Consider the following 15,356-nt stretch of genomic DNA (forward strand, 5'->3'; position numbering starts at 1 on the left):
GACAGAAGAAGGTGGCTGTGCCTGTGAGTGTGTTTTGCACACGTGGGTGGATGTGTGAATGTGTGTGCCTACACAGGTAGGTGTACATTATGTTGTGTGACAGATGTACTCGAAAAACTCTGAATGAACCCTTTTATTTTTAAAACTGGAATATGAAATTTTAAATGCCCTGAGGGTGGGAAGATGATTTGTTATTAAAGGAAACTTGTAGAGGAATCCTTCTGTGAAATGAAATGATGGCTTCTTTTTTCCCTTTAAAAAAAACTACTTCATTGAGGTATAATTTACAGACAATAAAGTGCATTCATTTTAAATGTTTGGCTTGATGCAGTTTGACAAATGTGCGTGTTCATGTAACCACCGCCCCAGTCAAGATACAGGAAACCTCCCCCATGCCCAAAAGGGTCCTCTGCGCTCCTTTGCATTCACTTCCCACCTTCATCTCCAGGAGATCACGAATATGCCTTTTGTCACTCTAGATTGGTTTTGCCTGTTCTAGAACATCACAGAAGTGGAATCACACATTACATACGCTTTTATGTTTGGCTTCTTTCTCATAGCATCCATTTTGTTGCATAGATCAGTAGCTCATCCTTTATGGCCCAGCGAAATTCCATCAGAGGCATGCATCATGGTTTGCTTTTTCCTTTACCTATTGTCGGGCATGTGGGTTGTTCCCAACCCTTAGTGGTTATGAATGAAGCTGCTAGGAGCATTTGTGTGCAGGTTGCTGGCTTCCCAAGCGAATCATCTCCATAATTCAGTTGTGCAGACTCACTTTCAAGTCAGGCCATTCATCCATTGAGCCACCGTGTACAGGACGTATTGGTCAGGCCGGACGCTGCCCTGCAGGGATGTACGCTAGGGCCTGCGGGGTGTCTGCACGGCCAGGGAGAGTGTTTGAGAAGGAAGCAATCCTCGTCTCCCCTTATTTTATGTAAGTAAGTGCTCCCTCCTGGATGCCTTGAAATACTTCACCACATGGGCGCCCTGGGTTTCAAGCCCTGCGCTCTACCAATAGGGTCAGTAGCAAACTCCTCCTCAGATGAGGTCTTTCGTGGCTGCCAGCTTCGGAGTCCGCCCCCAGCAGCTGCCCGAGACCTGGCCAGCACAGTGCCTCGTTGTCGCAGGTTTCCCAAGGCAGGAGCGAGGAGGACGCCTGGTGTGGGAAGGTCCCCTGCTTGGTGTGACATGCCTCTCCCATGCCCGGTGCCTCAGGGGACTGCGGTGTGACTGTGGTTCCTCCAGGGGACAATGGCCAGCAAAAAGGGGGTGTGCGGGACACCTGCTTTGGGAAGGAACTGTGGTGTTTCTCTCTCTCTCTCTTTTATTTTTATTTATTTTTATTTATTTATGATAGTCACACACACACACACACACACAGAGAGAGAGAGAGAGAGAGAGAGAGAGGCAGAGACACAGGCAGAGGGAGAAGCAGGCTCCATGAACCGGGTGCCCGACGTGGGATTCGATCCCGGGTCTCCAGGATCGCGCCCTGGTCCAAAGGCAGATGCTAAACCGTTGTGCCACCCAGGGATCCCTCTCTCTCTCTTTTTTAAGATTTTATTTATTTATTCATGAGAGACAGAGAGAGGCAGAGACACAGGCAGAGGGAGAAGCAGGCTCCATGCACCGGGAGCCCGATGTGGGACTCGATCCTGGGTCTCCAGGGTCACGCCCTGAGCTGAAGGTAGACGCTCAACCACTGAGCCCCCCAGGTGCCCCATGTTAATCTCTTGATGGTTCCCCCACCCCCTACCCCTTACCCCTCCTCTCCTCCTCTCCCCTCCCCTCCTCCCCTCCTCTCCTCCTCTCCCCCCTCCCTTCTTCCTGTCCCCCCCTCCTCCAGGTAGAAAAGAAACAGCCTATTATCTAGGGCTTAATTGGTGCAACCTGGGCAGTGTCAGCCTCTCTTCCCTTTTCTCATCCTTTCTGGATTCATCTTCTGACCCACTCCCTACCTCTTAGCTCCTTTCAAGCCCCCCGGGTGCCCGACAACAGAGGGAAAAGGAAGCGAAACCCCAATTGGGCATGTGTGACCTTTGCAGGCTGTTCCAAGGAAAGGTTCACCTAGAGGACCCTGGTAGAAGTCGAGCCTGTGGTTAGGAGGAAGCTCGACTGTGAGTTTCTTACCTCCTCTGCCTTGGACTCGATCACCCCCACAACATGGGCGTGAGGACACGGGTGGGTCCCAGCGATGTGCACAGCGGCACCGCCTCTGCGGGCTGCCCAGTGCCGGGGCGTCGGGGGGACTTCCCGCCCGACGGGTGAGGTGTGTGTGTGTGTGGGGGGGTCTGGTGGACCGAGAGGCAGGAGATGAGGACTTCAGGCTGTCCAGCTCTAGGGCACCCATTTTGCAGGGCTCCCCGGTGAGCGGCACCCCCGTGCCCCCCTGGCCGTGCTATACTGGCCACTTACCTTCTGTAAGCCCAGCTTTCTGACACATACAGTGGTGCTCATCATACTTGTGATCAAAGTTGTTGAGTTGAGGAGTTGTGAAGTTGAGTACGTGAAATGCTGCGTGCAAAGTGTTTGTGAAGTCAGGCACCACCCAGAGAAGTACCTGTGATACTTTTGTGCCTTTCAGAGATGGCTTTTTCATGGGGGTTTCTATGGATTGGGCTCTTTCCCCCATTGAACTCTGGGAGCTGGGGGAGCAGGGAAGGTGCTGAGGCATTGCTCTGCCTGAGCATGCTCATGCTCTGAGATGGAGCATGAGCACACAGAGAGCGTGAGGCCTACAGGAAGGAGAGGCCTGGCTCTGGATTGTCACAGAAGGCTTCTGGAGCTGGGCAAGGCTTGACAACCAGAGCTCCCACACACTCACCTGTCCTGTATGCTCCAGGGAACCTGCAGTGAGAATTCGGCTTAAAACTCTCAGAGCTCCAGTTTTTCCAACCAAAAAGTAGGGAGTATTGCTAGCCTAATGGTAGATTAAATAAGATAATGTGGACAAAGCACCAGGCACAGCATCTGAGGCACAGCAGGCACTCGGACACTGTGGGGCCACCCTCCCCATCTCCTTCCCTCATGACCCTCTGATGACCAGGGCTATAGTCTGCTTTGCCCCTGGGCTTCCCAAGGGCTGGGCATGAAACCCTCACCACAGTGCTTTATCCGATATTCCTAACTCTGCAAAGTCAGCAGACGTCTTGGAATAATGTGGAATAATATCAACTTTGGGCCAGAAAATGCCTTTTTTGTTGGGGAAAACCTTGACAGATTGGAAGGGACATTGGACTGAGTTGCACATTTGAAGACTTGGCTTTTTAAAAACAATAGCACCAGCAGTTACTGAGGCTTTTGTGCCAGGCACCACGCTGAGCGCTTGACATAGATGATGTCAGTTAACATCAGGACAGCCCAAATGTCACAGGGCCTGTTATTAGCTCCATTTCACGGAGAAGCATTCTGAGGCTCAGAGACGGTGGTCGCTTGCTTCAGGCCACAGAGCCAGCAAGTTCACACATCAATCACCACCACGTACCGAGGACCTCCTGAGTGCCAAGTGCTTTGCGAGGGGGTCTCGTGGAATGTTTACAACAACCCATTTCACAGATGATGAGGCTCGAGGCCGCAACTCAGGGAAGGTAAAAAAAATAAATAATTGCCTGAGCTGAGATTCAGTGCTGATCTGACTCCAACGGCTGTGTTTGTCTTCCTCACTGTTTTACTGCCTTGCTCCTGGCCTCAGCTGGAGGGGGAGCCAAAGGCACTAGAGGTGTAAAGAAAACATAGAGATAATAGAGATAGTGGCTGTGAAGACTCATCAAGTAAAGGTATGAGTTTTAAGGAGATTTGATAAATAGGTTCGCATTAGGGATAATTCGGAGGAACCCTGAGTGCATGAGAAAGAGCTTAGAACCCACCCTGGGAATGGCTGGGAGGAGGGAGGAGGCCTGCTTTTATGTAGTGCCAGCTGCCTGGTGGTGATGGCAACTGAGAGCTCGCAGGGGTTGTGCAGGGCTGGGCACCTACGCCGCTTCATTATCTGGGCCAGGTAATTGTGAGCCGAATTTGTGATTAAATTAATTGGACCACAAAGTTGCACCACACTCCACCACGTTTTGTACCTGATAACCCTCCAGTCATCTGCCTTGAAGTCCTGCCTCCCTACACGGGTGCTCAGCGCCTCCTCACTGGGCCGGCTGGGGCTCCGCCAGCACTCTGTGGCCATCTGCCCAGGCTGCAAAGCTCTTTGTTGCTTTTGGCATGTTTAAAAGCTTAATTTCTATTTTTCTGTTTGGAAATCCAGTTCATCGGCATTGAGGCAGCAGTGAGTGCTAAAATGGATTCTGATTGCTATCTTGAACGTTAATATCCTAATACATTTTATCGTCAATGACCTGTCCCCCCCCCCCCCCCCGCCCCAGCCACAACGCTCACTCCCCTTTTGCAAAGAGAGGCAGGCTGCTTGCCTTCAAACAGGCCTCCCAGCCCATCTCATTCTCTGCTCTCTCCCTCCCTGCTTTGCACAGATCGCATTGTGCTTTGCCAATGAAGCCCGCAGTCGTGGGAAATCTCTGAGTTGGAGGTTATGAGAAATTGTTTCATTTAGCCGGCAGGGTTTAATAGAGATGATCTAATCTCTAAAAGGCATACATTATTTAAATTCCATGCTCTCGGACAAGAGGACCCCTGATATTTGTGGCAGGGACAGGATTTGGGTTTGGCTCTGTTCAGTAGAGCTGACTGTTGGTTTTCCTGTTTGTAATTTAGTGCAGGGGCTGGGTTATGCCTGTGGCCGAGGGAGGGGGCAGGGATTCCTAGCGGTGAGGGTGCAGGAGAACATTCTCTTTAGACAGAAACCTAAAATCACAGATCCTTGGGGGCAGAAGGATGGGGAGAGTCATCTCATGACATCACCAGTTTGTTATCGGGTTCCCATCTGGGTCCCAAGCTCCAAGGTTCTCAGGTCAGTGGCCCTGTGGGGGGAACCTGAGAACACTCTGCAGAGGCGCCTGGGTGGCTCAGGGGGGCAAGGGTCCGACTCTTGATTTCTGCTCAGGTCATGACCTCAGGGTGAGATTGAGCCTGTATTGGGCTCTGTGCTGGGTGTGGGGCCTGCTTGAGATTCTCCCTCTCTCTCTCTCCCCTCTGCCCCTCCCCTCCCCCCACCAAAAAGAGAACTCTGCATTCCCTCACTCCCTGCCCTGGCAGAGTACCTGCAGTGTCATCAGGGAACTAAAATTTTGAGAGAAATCTTAAACACTCTCAACCACTAAAAAGACTGGGCATGGAAATACAGTGGGTCTTGTGACTGTCCTGGGGAACCTGGACGGTGAGTGTCATGAGATGCTGGGGGAGGCACCTGGAGAAAATCAGACCCAAGTGAGTTTTTTTTTTTTTTTTCTTAGAGCGAGAATGTGGCGATCCCCCTCCCACCTCATTTGCATGTCACGTTAGTACAAATCACAGGCCTGCCTGCCTTGCTGGAGATGGGGCCTTGGAGGAGCAAATGACCCCAGAATAGGCTCTCAGAGTTCTTCTTCTTTTTTTTTTTAAGATTGTATTTATTTATTTATTTATTTATTTATTTATTTATTTATTTATTTATTTATTTATTTATTTATTTATTTATGAGAGATACACAGAGAAAGGCAGAGATGTAGGCAGAGGGAGAGGCAGGCTCCCTGTGGGGAGCCTGATGTGGGACTCGATCCCAGGACCCTGGGATCACACCCTGAGCCCAAGGCAGATGCTCAACCACTGAGTCTCTCAGGTGTCCCAGCTCTCATAGTTCTGAACATAAAGTCTTTTCCCCTCCACGAAGGTTTATTGGGTGTCTCCTAACTAATGGACAGTGAGGTGAGCTCTGGGTTTACAAATATAATTCTCATCATCTCTGCCTAGCAGAGGAGATACACATGGACAATGTATTATAGTTTATGAGGAGCTGTGGTTCAGATATGCATGAGGACCGTAAGGAGCACAAATGAAGGGATAATTAATTCTGACTGGGAATATTTGGGAAGGCTTCAGAGAGGAGGTGATAATTGACCTCAAGCTTGAGTGAGAAGGACGTGTTCACCAGACTGACCCTTTCTAAGTGGTGCTGGCTGAATGTGTGTGCCTGTGCTCCGCTGGGACAATGAGAAGGATAAGGAGGGGTATGGTTCCTGCCCTCAAGAAACTCACAGCTTGCTGGGGAGACAAGCCTGGCACGTAGGAGCTAATTAAAGCTCTGCACAGACAGATGGAATTGTGGAGGCGAGGATAGGCCACCGAGGGTACTTGGTGATCCAGGGTTTCCAGAGTTACTACTCTCTCGTGGACAACACAGTTGCTGTAAGGATAGTTCAGACCCTGCAGAGACGTCAACTTTAAGAGGCCCAGCCATTCTGGCTTTTCTGATCAGCCTGGCTCTGTATAGAAGCAGCTAGTTGGACTTGGAGGTGAGCTGGGAGCAAGTGAGGGTGGGTGGAGAAGGTTGATGATAAGAATTTGGTGGTGTTGGCTCACTCTTTACAGCCCCCGTATGATCTGGGGTTTGCAAAACATGTGCCGACACACCACCTGAGCGCAGGCACCCCTCAGTGTCCCATGAGCACCGCACACATTCCCAGCCTTTGCTTATGCTGAGTCTTCCACCTTGAATGACTCCCCTCTCTTGTCTTCGTGAAGTCTTCCCAGATTTGCCCTTCTACTCAGATTTCAGACTCACCAGGTACTTTATCAGCGATCCTCTGCCGCTCATCATGAAGTTGGGTTCAGCATTGTTCAATGTTTTTCAACTCCCCAGTGAGACTGTAAACACCTTCAGAGTGTGAATAGCATCTTATGCTTTTCTTTCCTCCCCTGTGAACAATTTGTGTAGTCTAAGGAATATGGGTTTCTTTAGAATCATTGAATCTCAGCATTGCCACTTACCCCCCAATTTTGAACTCAGCTTCCTTTTCTGTAAAATGGCAAAACCCAGGGTTTCTCAGCGTTGACACTGTTGGCATTCCAGGGCTGGATAATTCTTCATTGTGGGGACCATCCTGTCTCCACTGTAGGACGCTTAACAGAATCCCTAGCTTCCACCCATGAGATGCCAGTGGCAGCCCTCCGTTTCCAGTCATGACGATCAAGAACTCCTCTAGATATTTTTTGCGTCCCAGAAAGGTTCCCCGTGTGCAGGTGCTCCCCTGTGCCAGGTTTTCCCTGCAGTTGAGAACTACTGGGATGACAGTACCTATTGGGTCGGTCTCAGACCTCGTAGTACTGCATCCAGAACATACTAGACATTCCATAAATGCCCTTTCCCTTGCTTCCTGATTCCCCCGGCACCTGACATACTACACAGGTTGATGGATTGGACGGAGCTGTGACTCTAAGTTATAGCAGTTTGGGGTGGAAAACTCATGGGACTCTTTGGTTGCCCCCACCATGCACTAACAGAGCCACTGTCATTTTCTTAATTGCAGATTGATCTGGAGCCAGAAGGAAGAGTGTATGTGATCATTGATCTGTCGGGGTCATCAGGTGAAGGTAGGACAATGTGACCTCTCCTCATTGCTCTCTTCCATTGACCCTTTGTCTTTTGGTGTCTCTCTTCCCTCTTGGGCTGGAACATCTTGCCGTGACATTTAATTAATTGGCACACTTGAAAGGAAAAGGTTATTTTGAAGATGCTTACGCCTCTGTACCAAAAAGGACCAGCCATCTGTTAACTTTGGTGGAGCAGAGGGAGGATTTTTGCCTTACCGGGCGAGGCCAATAGAGCAGGCGTTCTTGCACGCCGGTGCACACGGTGGGCTTCAGCGGAGCGGCAGCCTCTCCCGGGAGGCTCGCGTGGGGTGCGTGTGAGTGCAGCGGGAAGGAAGTCAAACCAGTTGGTCTAACGGTATTCAGAAATGAAACAAATAAGGTGTCAAATTTCAGAACCTTATTTTTTTAGAGCTTTTATAGAAGTGTTACTTCTTTTTACAGTTCCCCACTCAGGCAAAAGCACTGCTTCTGGGGAGAGATAATGGGGTGAGGGAATGTCTGCTTCCCACTGGCTGATGAGACAGGGTATAAATGTTCTCTGATGGTCGGATTTTCCTTCTTTCTTCTTATATCCTCTTCTCTCAATCCTGTCTTGGCCCACTTACTACCTTTAAAGGCTTGCCAGGTGGTGAGGACTGAGCAGTCAGAGGGGAAGGGAATTCTGGGAAGGAAGCCTGGTCTGCACAGAACAGGGAGATAGTGGCAGATGCAGGCTCTCAGGAGGCGAGGAGTCAGGACTGAGATTTAGTGGGGACCATCTTTCCTCCCCTCTCTCTGTGCGCAGGAGGACAGAACAGTTGGCTCTAATGTCATGGCAGAAAGATGGGAAGACCAAGGCTGGTTCCTCTTGGCAATGAGAAAAAATGGGACGTAGGGGTTGTGGCAGTCTTTAGGGAATGACAGTCAGCTCCCTTAGTTCCTGATTGGGAAGACTGGGGCCTTTTACAGCACCTCTTGAGAATGCTGGAGATCACAAACACGGAGTCACAACACCACGTGGTGTCCGCTGCGTTAGGGGTGAAACTCTAGCTTACGTAAGGTTCAGTAATGGGAGGAGAGATTATGTCCACAAATTGAAAGGAGTGGGTCAGGCAGTGTGCTGACTGGGTGCCTGATGATTTTCATTTGGCTAATTTATCACCCATTTTCAACAGGTGTTCAGAATAATTCAATAATTGTGCGTCTATGGGGCTTATAATAGAATTCAGTCTTCTTTGAATAGATCTCAATTATTTGGCCTAGGTTTAAAACTTTAAACATCCTTCCAGAATTAGTCTCGTACATTTTCTTCTCTTTGTTGCGATTACATTTTGGTGTTTCCAGCTTTCCTTCTTACCCTCAGCTCTGAGCAGCCCAGAATAGAATCTGTTGTAGAAGATTCGGGGATTTAGCAATATTTCGTATGAAGTATTTAAGATGTGTCAAAGGGCTTTAAAGAGTAATAAAATGAGCACCAGTGTACCGACTACCCAGATTAAGAAATAAAGCAACCATTAAGGTGAAATTTTGCACTTCTTTTAACATAGCATGGGATCCCCAATTCACCAGGTTTAAAAGTATTACAATGGCCTCCTGATTGTAGATATTGGTGAAACATTCAATGAGCAAAATCAATCCCCCTTTATCCTTACATAAATTACATACATTATATGCAACAGGATAATTAATTAAATGTGCATTTCCTGTGCTAAGATGCTGGACAACCAATAGGAGGCTTGGACTATTTTTTTTTTCTTTGAAAAGATTAGCAACTTTTGAAATTACAGAGGACATCCTTTTTTTACATTAGAGAGAAAGGATATGCTGGAATGAATGAATAAATAAATCAGAAGCAATTGATTTTTTTTTCTCCTTGCTTCTATGGCTTATTGCATGTGAATGGCCAAGGCAATTTTCATTGGGCTGAATTCTTAGTGTATTTTTTTTATCTCTTTCATCTAAAGAAAATAGAGTTTACTTCAGAAATGCTGACACACGCCAGACTCTGTAAAGTGCTAGCATGTGTTGCTCTGACGAAAAGGAAAACTTTTTCTGCCCTTTTTCTCTCACAGTTCCTGGATTTGGGATTCTTTCTCTGGATGGTGGGAAAGACTTCGAGCAATCTCTTTTTGTAGGAGCTGATCTTGTTGCATTCTGTTTGTGTTCTCTACATTCATTTGGCTGGTCCTGCTGTTCAGACTTGGAGGGCTCCTCATCCAGAGGTTTTTGGAAGGGCTGGGAGGGTGAGGAGAGGAGTGGAGGATGAATAGCCACATTTGTTTCCTAGACTGTGCACAAAGGATCCAGTGCAAAACCCGGCTGTCCCAGTTAGACTGTTGACGTTCATAGATTCTTATCTAAGTCCCTTTCTTTGGTGGAAATACCCAACTCTGGATTCTGCAAAAGGGTGCAAAGAGAGTTGGAATGAGGCAGGGCTGATTTATTCTATTTATTTATTCTGTTACTCTGCTGTCAAGCATCCTGCAGCTCACCTGACTAAATGCCGCAGCCCCATCAATTGAAAAAAAATATGGTAATAGAAATTGCACACGCTTTAAAATATATGCAAACAACGAAGAGCCCAGAGAGAGAGGTGTGGGGTGAGGATCCCATTCCAGGACGTGCCAAAGGCTTCTTTTTCTTGCTAACACACTGTAGAACGCCTGGACGTTTCTGTCTGCTAGAGCTAGAGCTAATGTGATTTCTAGCTGTCTAATAAAATTCCACTGCTTGCATGTCCTGTGCAGCTCACCATAATGGGATTTGACTGGTGTGTGCCTTAGCTAAACCAGGCAACCTAACCCCAGATGTAAGGGGTCAGGCTCAATGACAGCTAAGGCCATTTCTGGTCATGCAATTTTGATCTCTGGTCTCATTTGAATAGCTATCAGCTCATGGCTGAAGGCTGGCTAATGTCTGCAGCAGGTAGAAGGCGTTGAAAAAAAGGCCTCTTTTTGACAGGTACCACACAAGGCACCTTACCTACGTTATCCCAAATAGCAAACCTTCTCAGAGTACTCATGTGTGATCCTCCAGTGTTGGGTGCCTCTTAGCATTTGCTTTTATCATAAGTAATAACCACATGGCTTCCTGGTAAACATGGCACTAGAGGCTCACCAGATACTTAAGTCAGAGCGTAATTAGCCCAGGTGACAGACGCATTAACAGCAATGTAATTCTCAAGTGTGTAAACTATTGTTTCCTGCTGTGCACATTAGTTAGCATTTCTTCCTTTGTTGTGACGCAAGACGTACATTATTTCTATTCTTTATAATGATATGACAACGCACCATTACTTGCAGGCTCCCAGAGGAGGTGCCGCCAGGGTCTGACCTGAGGATTTTCTTTTTTAAGATTTTTTTTATTCATTCATAAGAGACACACACACAGAGAGGCAGAGACATAGGCAGAGGGAGAAGTAGGCTCCCTGTGGGGGAGCCTGATGCGGGACTCGATCCCGGGACCCTGGGGATCACACCCTGAGCCAAAGGCAGCCGCTCAACCGCTGAGCCACCCAAGTGTTCCTGACCCGGGGATTTCTAAGCTCTTCTTTTCCTTCCTCCCATCCAGATCTAGTGTTCACCCAAGAGAGTTTTTCAGTCGAAACAACAACAGAAAGAGCTAGTAGTGGATCTCACGGCTGTGTTTGGGTTGCCAAACTGTTTCTCCTATAAAATGCAGAAGATACACAATAATTTAAAAGATTTTTTGCAATGTATATCACAAATAATTGGTTAAATCAGGGAATCCCTGGGTGTCTCAGTGGTTTAGCGCCTGCCTTTGGCCCAGGGCACGATCCTGGAGTCCCAGGATCGAGTCCCACGTCAGGCTCCCGGCATGGAGCCTGCTTCTCCCTCTGCCTGTGTCTCTGCCTCTCTCTCTCTATGTCTATCATGAATAAATAATAAATAAAATCTTTAAAAAATAATTGGTTAAATCAGATTTCGGAGTAATTGCAGAAGCACAAGATAATGAGCAGGGAGCAGGATCCTCCCCTCTCCCTTTCTGCAGCCACCACACCATTCATTCTCCTCCCTGGCATCCCCCAGCAGATAGGGTGGGAAGAGCACAGTTCCAGGAGTCCCTCAGTCCTGGCCTTAAATCCTCATTCTAGTACTTGCTAGTTTGAAGCTTCAGATTTCTCACTGGCAAAGGGGCTTAACTGCATCATGGTAGGGACTGTGGTCAGATTGCTATGAGAACAGTGCCCTCGAACATAGGAGATGCTCAGTAAATATCCTAAGGCCTTGGAGACCCGAGGGCAGGGGGGTGGGCAAAGCTCTGACCCACTGCCCATGAAGGAACAACAGGCAAGGTATTCAGGGAAGCAGTTTGAGGGCAGGTTTCTGACTCTGGGGCATATTTAAAAGCTATAAGATCAGAGGTGACAAAGAGGCAATTTATAGAATAATATCTATATCTAGCTGGGGCTATGAGATTGCTTTCTGCAGAGTTGAGATCTCATCATAGTTTTGCCCCATTTTCTCTCTTTCTCTTTATTCCCCACTCTTCCCCAGTGAACTGTTTCCTAGAAGGATATTCTCTATCTTGTTCGTATCCTGTGGCCCTTAATGCCAGAAACTTCTGTTTGTGGGAGCCTGGGCGTGCCCTCTCTGCTCAGTGCAGACTGAGACCATGTGAGCCCCATGCTTTCACTGGCCCTCGTCTAAAAGCCCTTCATATATTTGAAGACAGTTACTAAATCTCTCCTCTTCAGGGTAAACCATTCAAATCCCTAATCCTTTCTGAAGGAGTAGTTTAGAAATTTAACTCATCTTTGTAGCTCGTTTCTGGACTCTTTTTCAAGTTGCACAGGCAGGCAGACAGACACCATCAAACCTACTTGTCTTTGTTCTGAAATGGTAACGTGTAGACCAAGTGCCTGCCAGTATTACCTCCACATTGAGAGGGCAATTGATGTGCCCAAAGCCAAAAAGGTTGATTACAGGACCCTGTTGGGTCTAGACCTCCAGGCTACAGTCCAGTGCCCTGCTCTAAATCATAGTCTCAATAGTGAGTTTGGCAACATGGCCAAAACCTCCTTACCTCTTTGTTTATTTTAGTTCTTTTCTTCAGACAGCTTTTCTTTTCTTTCTTTCTTTTCTTTTTTCTTTTTTTTTTTTAACAGTGATGTGGAGCTAGAGTTCTTAGCTTTGAATCCAAAAGTGACCCAGAGAGTCCTTTTCATAAACAAGCAGATTTCTTTTCTTCTCTCTTAGAAATGAGAATTCCCTTGGTCCTAGGTCAGGAGCTATCAGCTCCTTCTCAGGCTCTCTGTATGGGGGTCCCTAACTAAGTCTTGCTCTGCAACTAGAGCTGGATTCAAATCCCAGCAGGTTAGTAACCTCTCTTACCTGTGTCCATGGCAAGCATTTGGATGCTGCCCTCTGTATTGAAATAAAAGGGGAGAGCTTCTGGAAACTGCCTCAGCCAGTGGTTGTTTTCTCTCTCTTAGATCCCAGTGTCCCACTGAAGCTTCAATTCCCAAGAATTCCACCTTATTCAATCCAATGCCTTTGGTTACCAGATAGTTAAAAAGAACCATTTATTTAAGGGAACAGTAGTCACCAATGCTCTTTAACAAATGTGCCCTGCTTGGTGCTGTGCTGGGTTTGGGGAATGGGAGGTGGGGAGGCAACCAGAAAATGAGAGGTGGCCTTCACAAGAACATGTGGCCTTGCCTTTAAGTAAGCATACAGTTCGATTAGGAGTCCGAGACTCACTTGTAGGACAAAAGCACTAGAGAAAAGTGCAAGGCAGTATCACATTGAGTGCTTATTGGGGTGTTACCAGGAGTTCTACAAATGGGAACAGAATAACCCAGGATGACCTCAGGGAAGAGGCAGGGCTTAGGTTGAGAAGGAAAACATAGGTAGCCTGGCTTGACAGGGAGGAGGTGGGGAGGCCATTCTGAGCAGAGGGGGATCATGTCATCACTTCAGACAGTTCTGAAGCTCTGATTTTTGGCTAAGGCTAGAAAGGCACCATTAATTATATAGATGCAAACTGTGTCTTCTAAGAGCTTCCAAACAAAGACAGTTACCAATAGCGTAGACAGAAACTTTCACGCTCTGCAAACAAGAAAATGAAGTACCTTCAATGATTTAACTGTGTTTGAAGGTTGAAGGCAGTTCTTTCTGGATGTGCCTTGACAGTCAGGGCCTCTCAGCCACCTTGGGCCCCCAAGGAGAAGGACTATTTCCAGGTCAGGTTTGGTCAAGTCTGGGATGTTGAGTAGTGTGCGTTTTACAAGCATGGGGCTTAGTTGATCGGAAGGTCAAGGTTCAGGCATCCCTTTGTGTCTTTCCTGTCCTGTCTCTCTGTTCTCCCCCAGCAGTCCCATGGAGTCCCATGGTAAGTGCACCCCCACCTCCAGCAGCCTCCTCCTCGCCAGCCTATCTGGCTTGTGTCCCCATAGCAAGCCGTGACACTCCGCTCTCTCTTTGCAAATTTTACCCAGTCTCTAATAAGAAACCTTGCTTGAGAAGCTAAAGAACACTCACTTTTCCAAACATCAGATTTCAAAGACCAGACACCAGCTCCAAGATGCTGAAGGGTCTCCCTCCTATGAGGTGCTCTAGGCAATGAGATCTGGTCTGGCTCACCCCACAGACTCCCCAGACATGCATGGACGTGGTGATTCTCTAGTAGTGTGTGGAGTACAGAGGCAGCCTCAGTGCTCGATAAGAGTGAAAATAAATACAGATGTCCAAAACATTGATCTTACAATGTATACCCCACTCCCCAGCATAACTACTTGCCACTGAAACTCAGACCCAGGGAGCGGGCCCCTCAGTCTCCAGGTTTTTGGCTCTATCTTCTGTCCTGATAGACTAAGTGCCTGTTCCTAGAAGTGACCATATGTACCAGATGAGACAGGGGGAGTCAGCAGTGGACCAAGGGGCGAAGGCAGTGAATTCCAAATCCCCGTCAAGGGGCTTATAATGTCCCAAAGAGACAGTACTAAAATGCTTGATGAGAAATAAGCCAAGAAATCCTCATTTCCTTCCAATAGGCTCTAGATGCACAGCAGTTCCTCTGAAATGAGTCATCCACGGTTAACAACACCAAATGCCAACCATTAGCAGATGAAAAACAGAATTGAATCCTGAGTGTTTAAAGAGCAGAGCTCTTTAGTATCACTACCAAAGCCTCCTTCCCCTGTGCCATTATGGAGCATAGATGTGGATTTCCTATTGACTTTTGTGCCTATTTTACTAATGAAGTCATTGAAGAAGGAACAGTCATGTTGAAGAAAGCAGCTTATAGAAGGGGTGGGTTTATAATTGATCCTTAGTCAAGAAGTGAGCCCCGTGTTTCCTGGCATGGCCTCTAATTCCATCTCTGTTGTCTTGTTATGTATCATTTCTGTGTCTTATAAAGAAGATTGTCTTGGGAAATTCATGTTTGCAGCTCAAATCATACTGGGTCAAAGTGGCCTATAATTTAATCATTTACTGTTGTTGATGTCCTCGTGATTTGGCTTAAAACAAAAGGGTATTTCCATTCATCTAACCTAATTTAGAGAGTTGTCTTTCAGGATCAACTACTTTATTCTTTTATCCAGTTGAAATTGGCCACTGCTGACAGTTTTATTGATTTTCCTTATTACCTAGCTTTGCTGAAACATTCACATTTTCACAGCCAAGTGCTGAATTCACCATCTTATTGGAGCTGTTAACACGGGGGCTTTTATCTTCCTCCTTTGTTTTAGAAACCTTTGGTGTGAGCTGTGGGGGCCTGTGAAGGTCTGTTCATTTGTCCACATACTCACAGATGAGAATTGATGCCTCGGAACCACCGATTCTGTCTCCCTTCCATCCTCTGTTTCCTTCATTGCTTGGAAACATCATGCATTTGTTTATCTACGATGTAGTAAGTCCTAGGAGTAGAGCTAATGAAGT

The 15,356-nt window shown here is 47.3% G+C and overlaps 1 protein-coding gene across 2 annotated transcripts in view; it reads left to right on the plus strand.

The window, feature by feature from the left end:
• PRKCE (protein kinase C epsilon) overlaps nt 1-15,356 on the plus strand; it is a 560,172-nt gene that overhangs the window by 176,947 nt on the left and 367,869 nt on the right. For both annotated transcript variants that reach the window (XM_055328672.1, XM_055328671.1), the window contains exon 2: nt 7,410-7,473. In XM_055328672.1, the coding sequence (XP_055184647.1) occupies nt 7,410-7,473 (64 nt within the window). The remainder of the gene's footprint in view (nt 1-7,409; nt 7,474-15,356) is intronic.

This window comes from Nyctereutes procyonoides, unplaced genomic scaffold (genome assembly GCF_905146905.1).
Source record: "Nyctereutes procyonoides isolate TBG_1078 unplaced genomic scaffold, NYPRO_anot_genome, whole genome shotgun sequence".
Taxonomy (NCBI): Eukaryota; Metazoa; Chordata; class Mammalia; order Carnivora; family Canidae; genus Nyctereutes; species Nyctereutes procyonoides.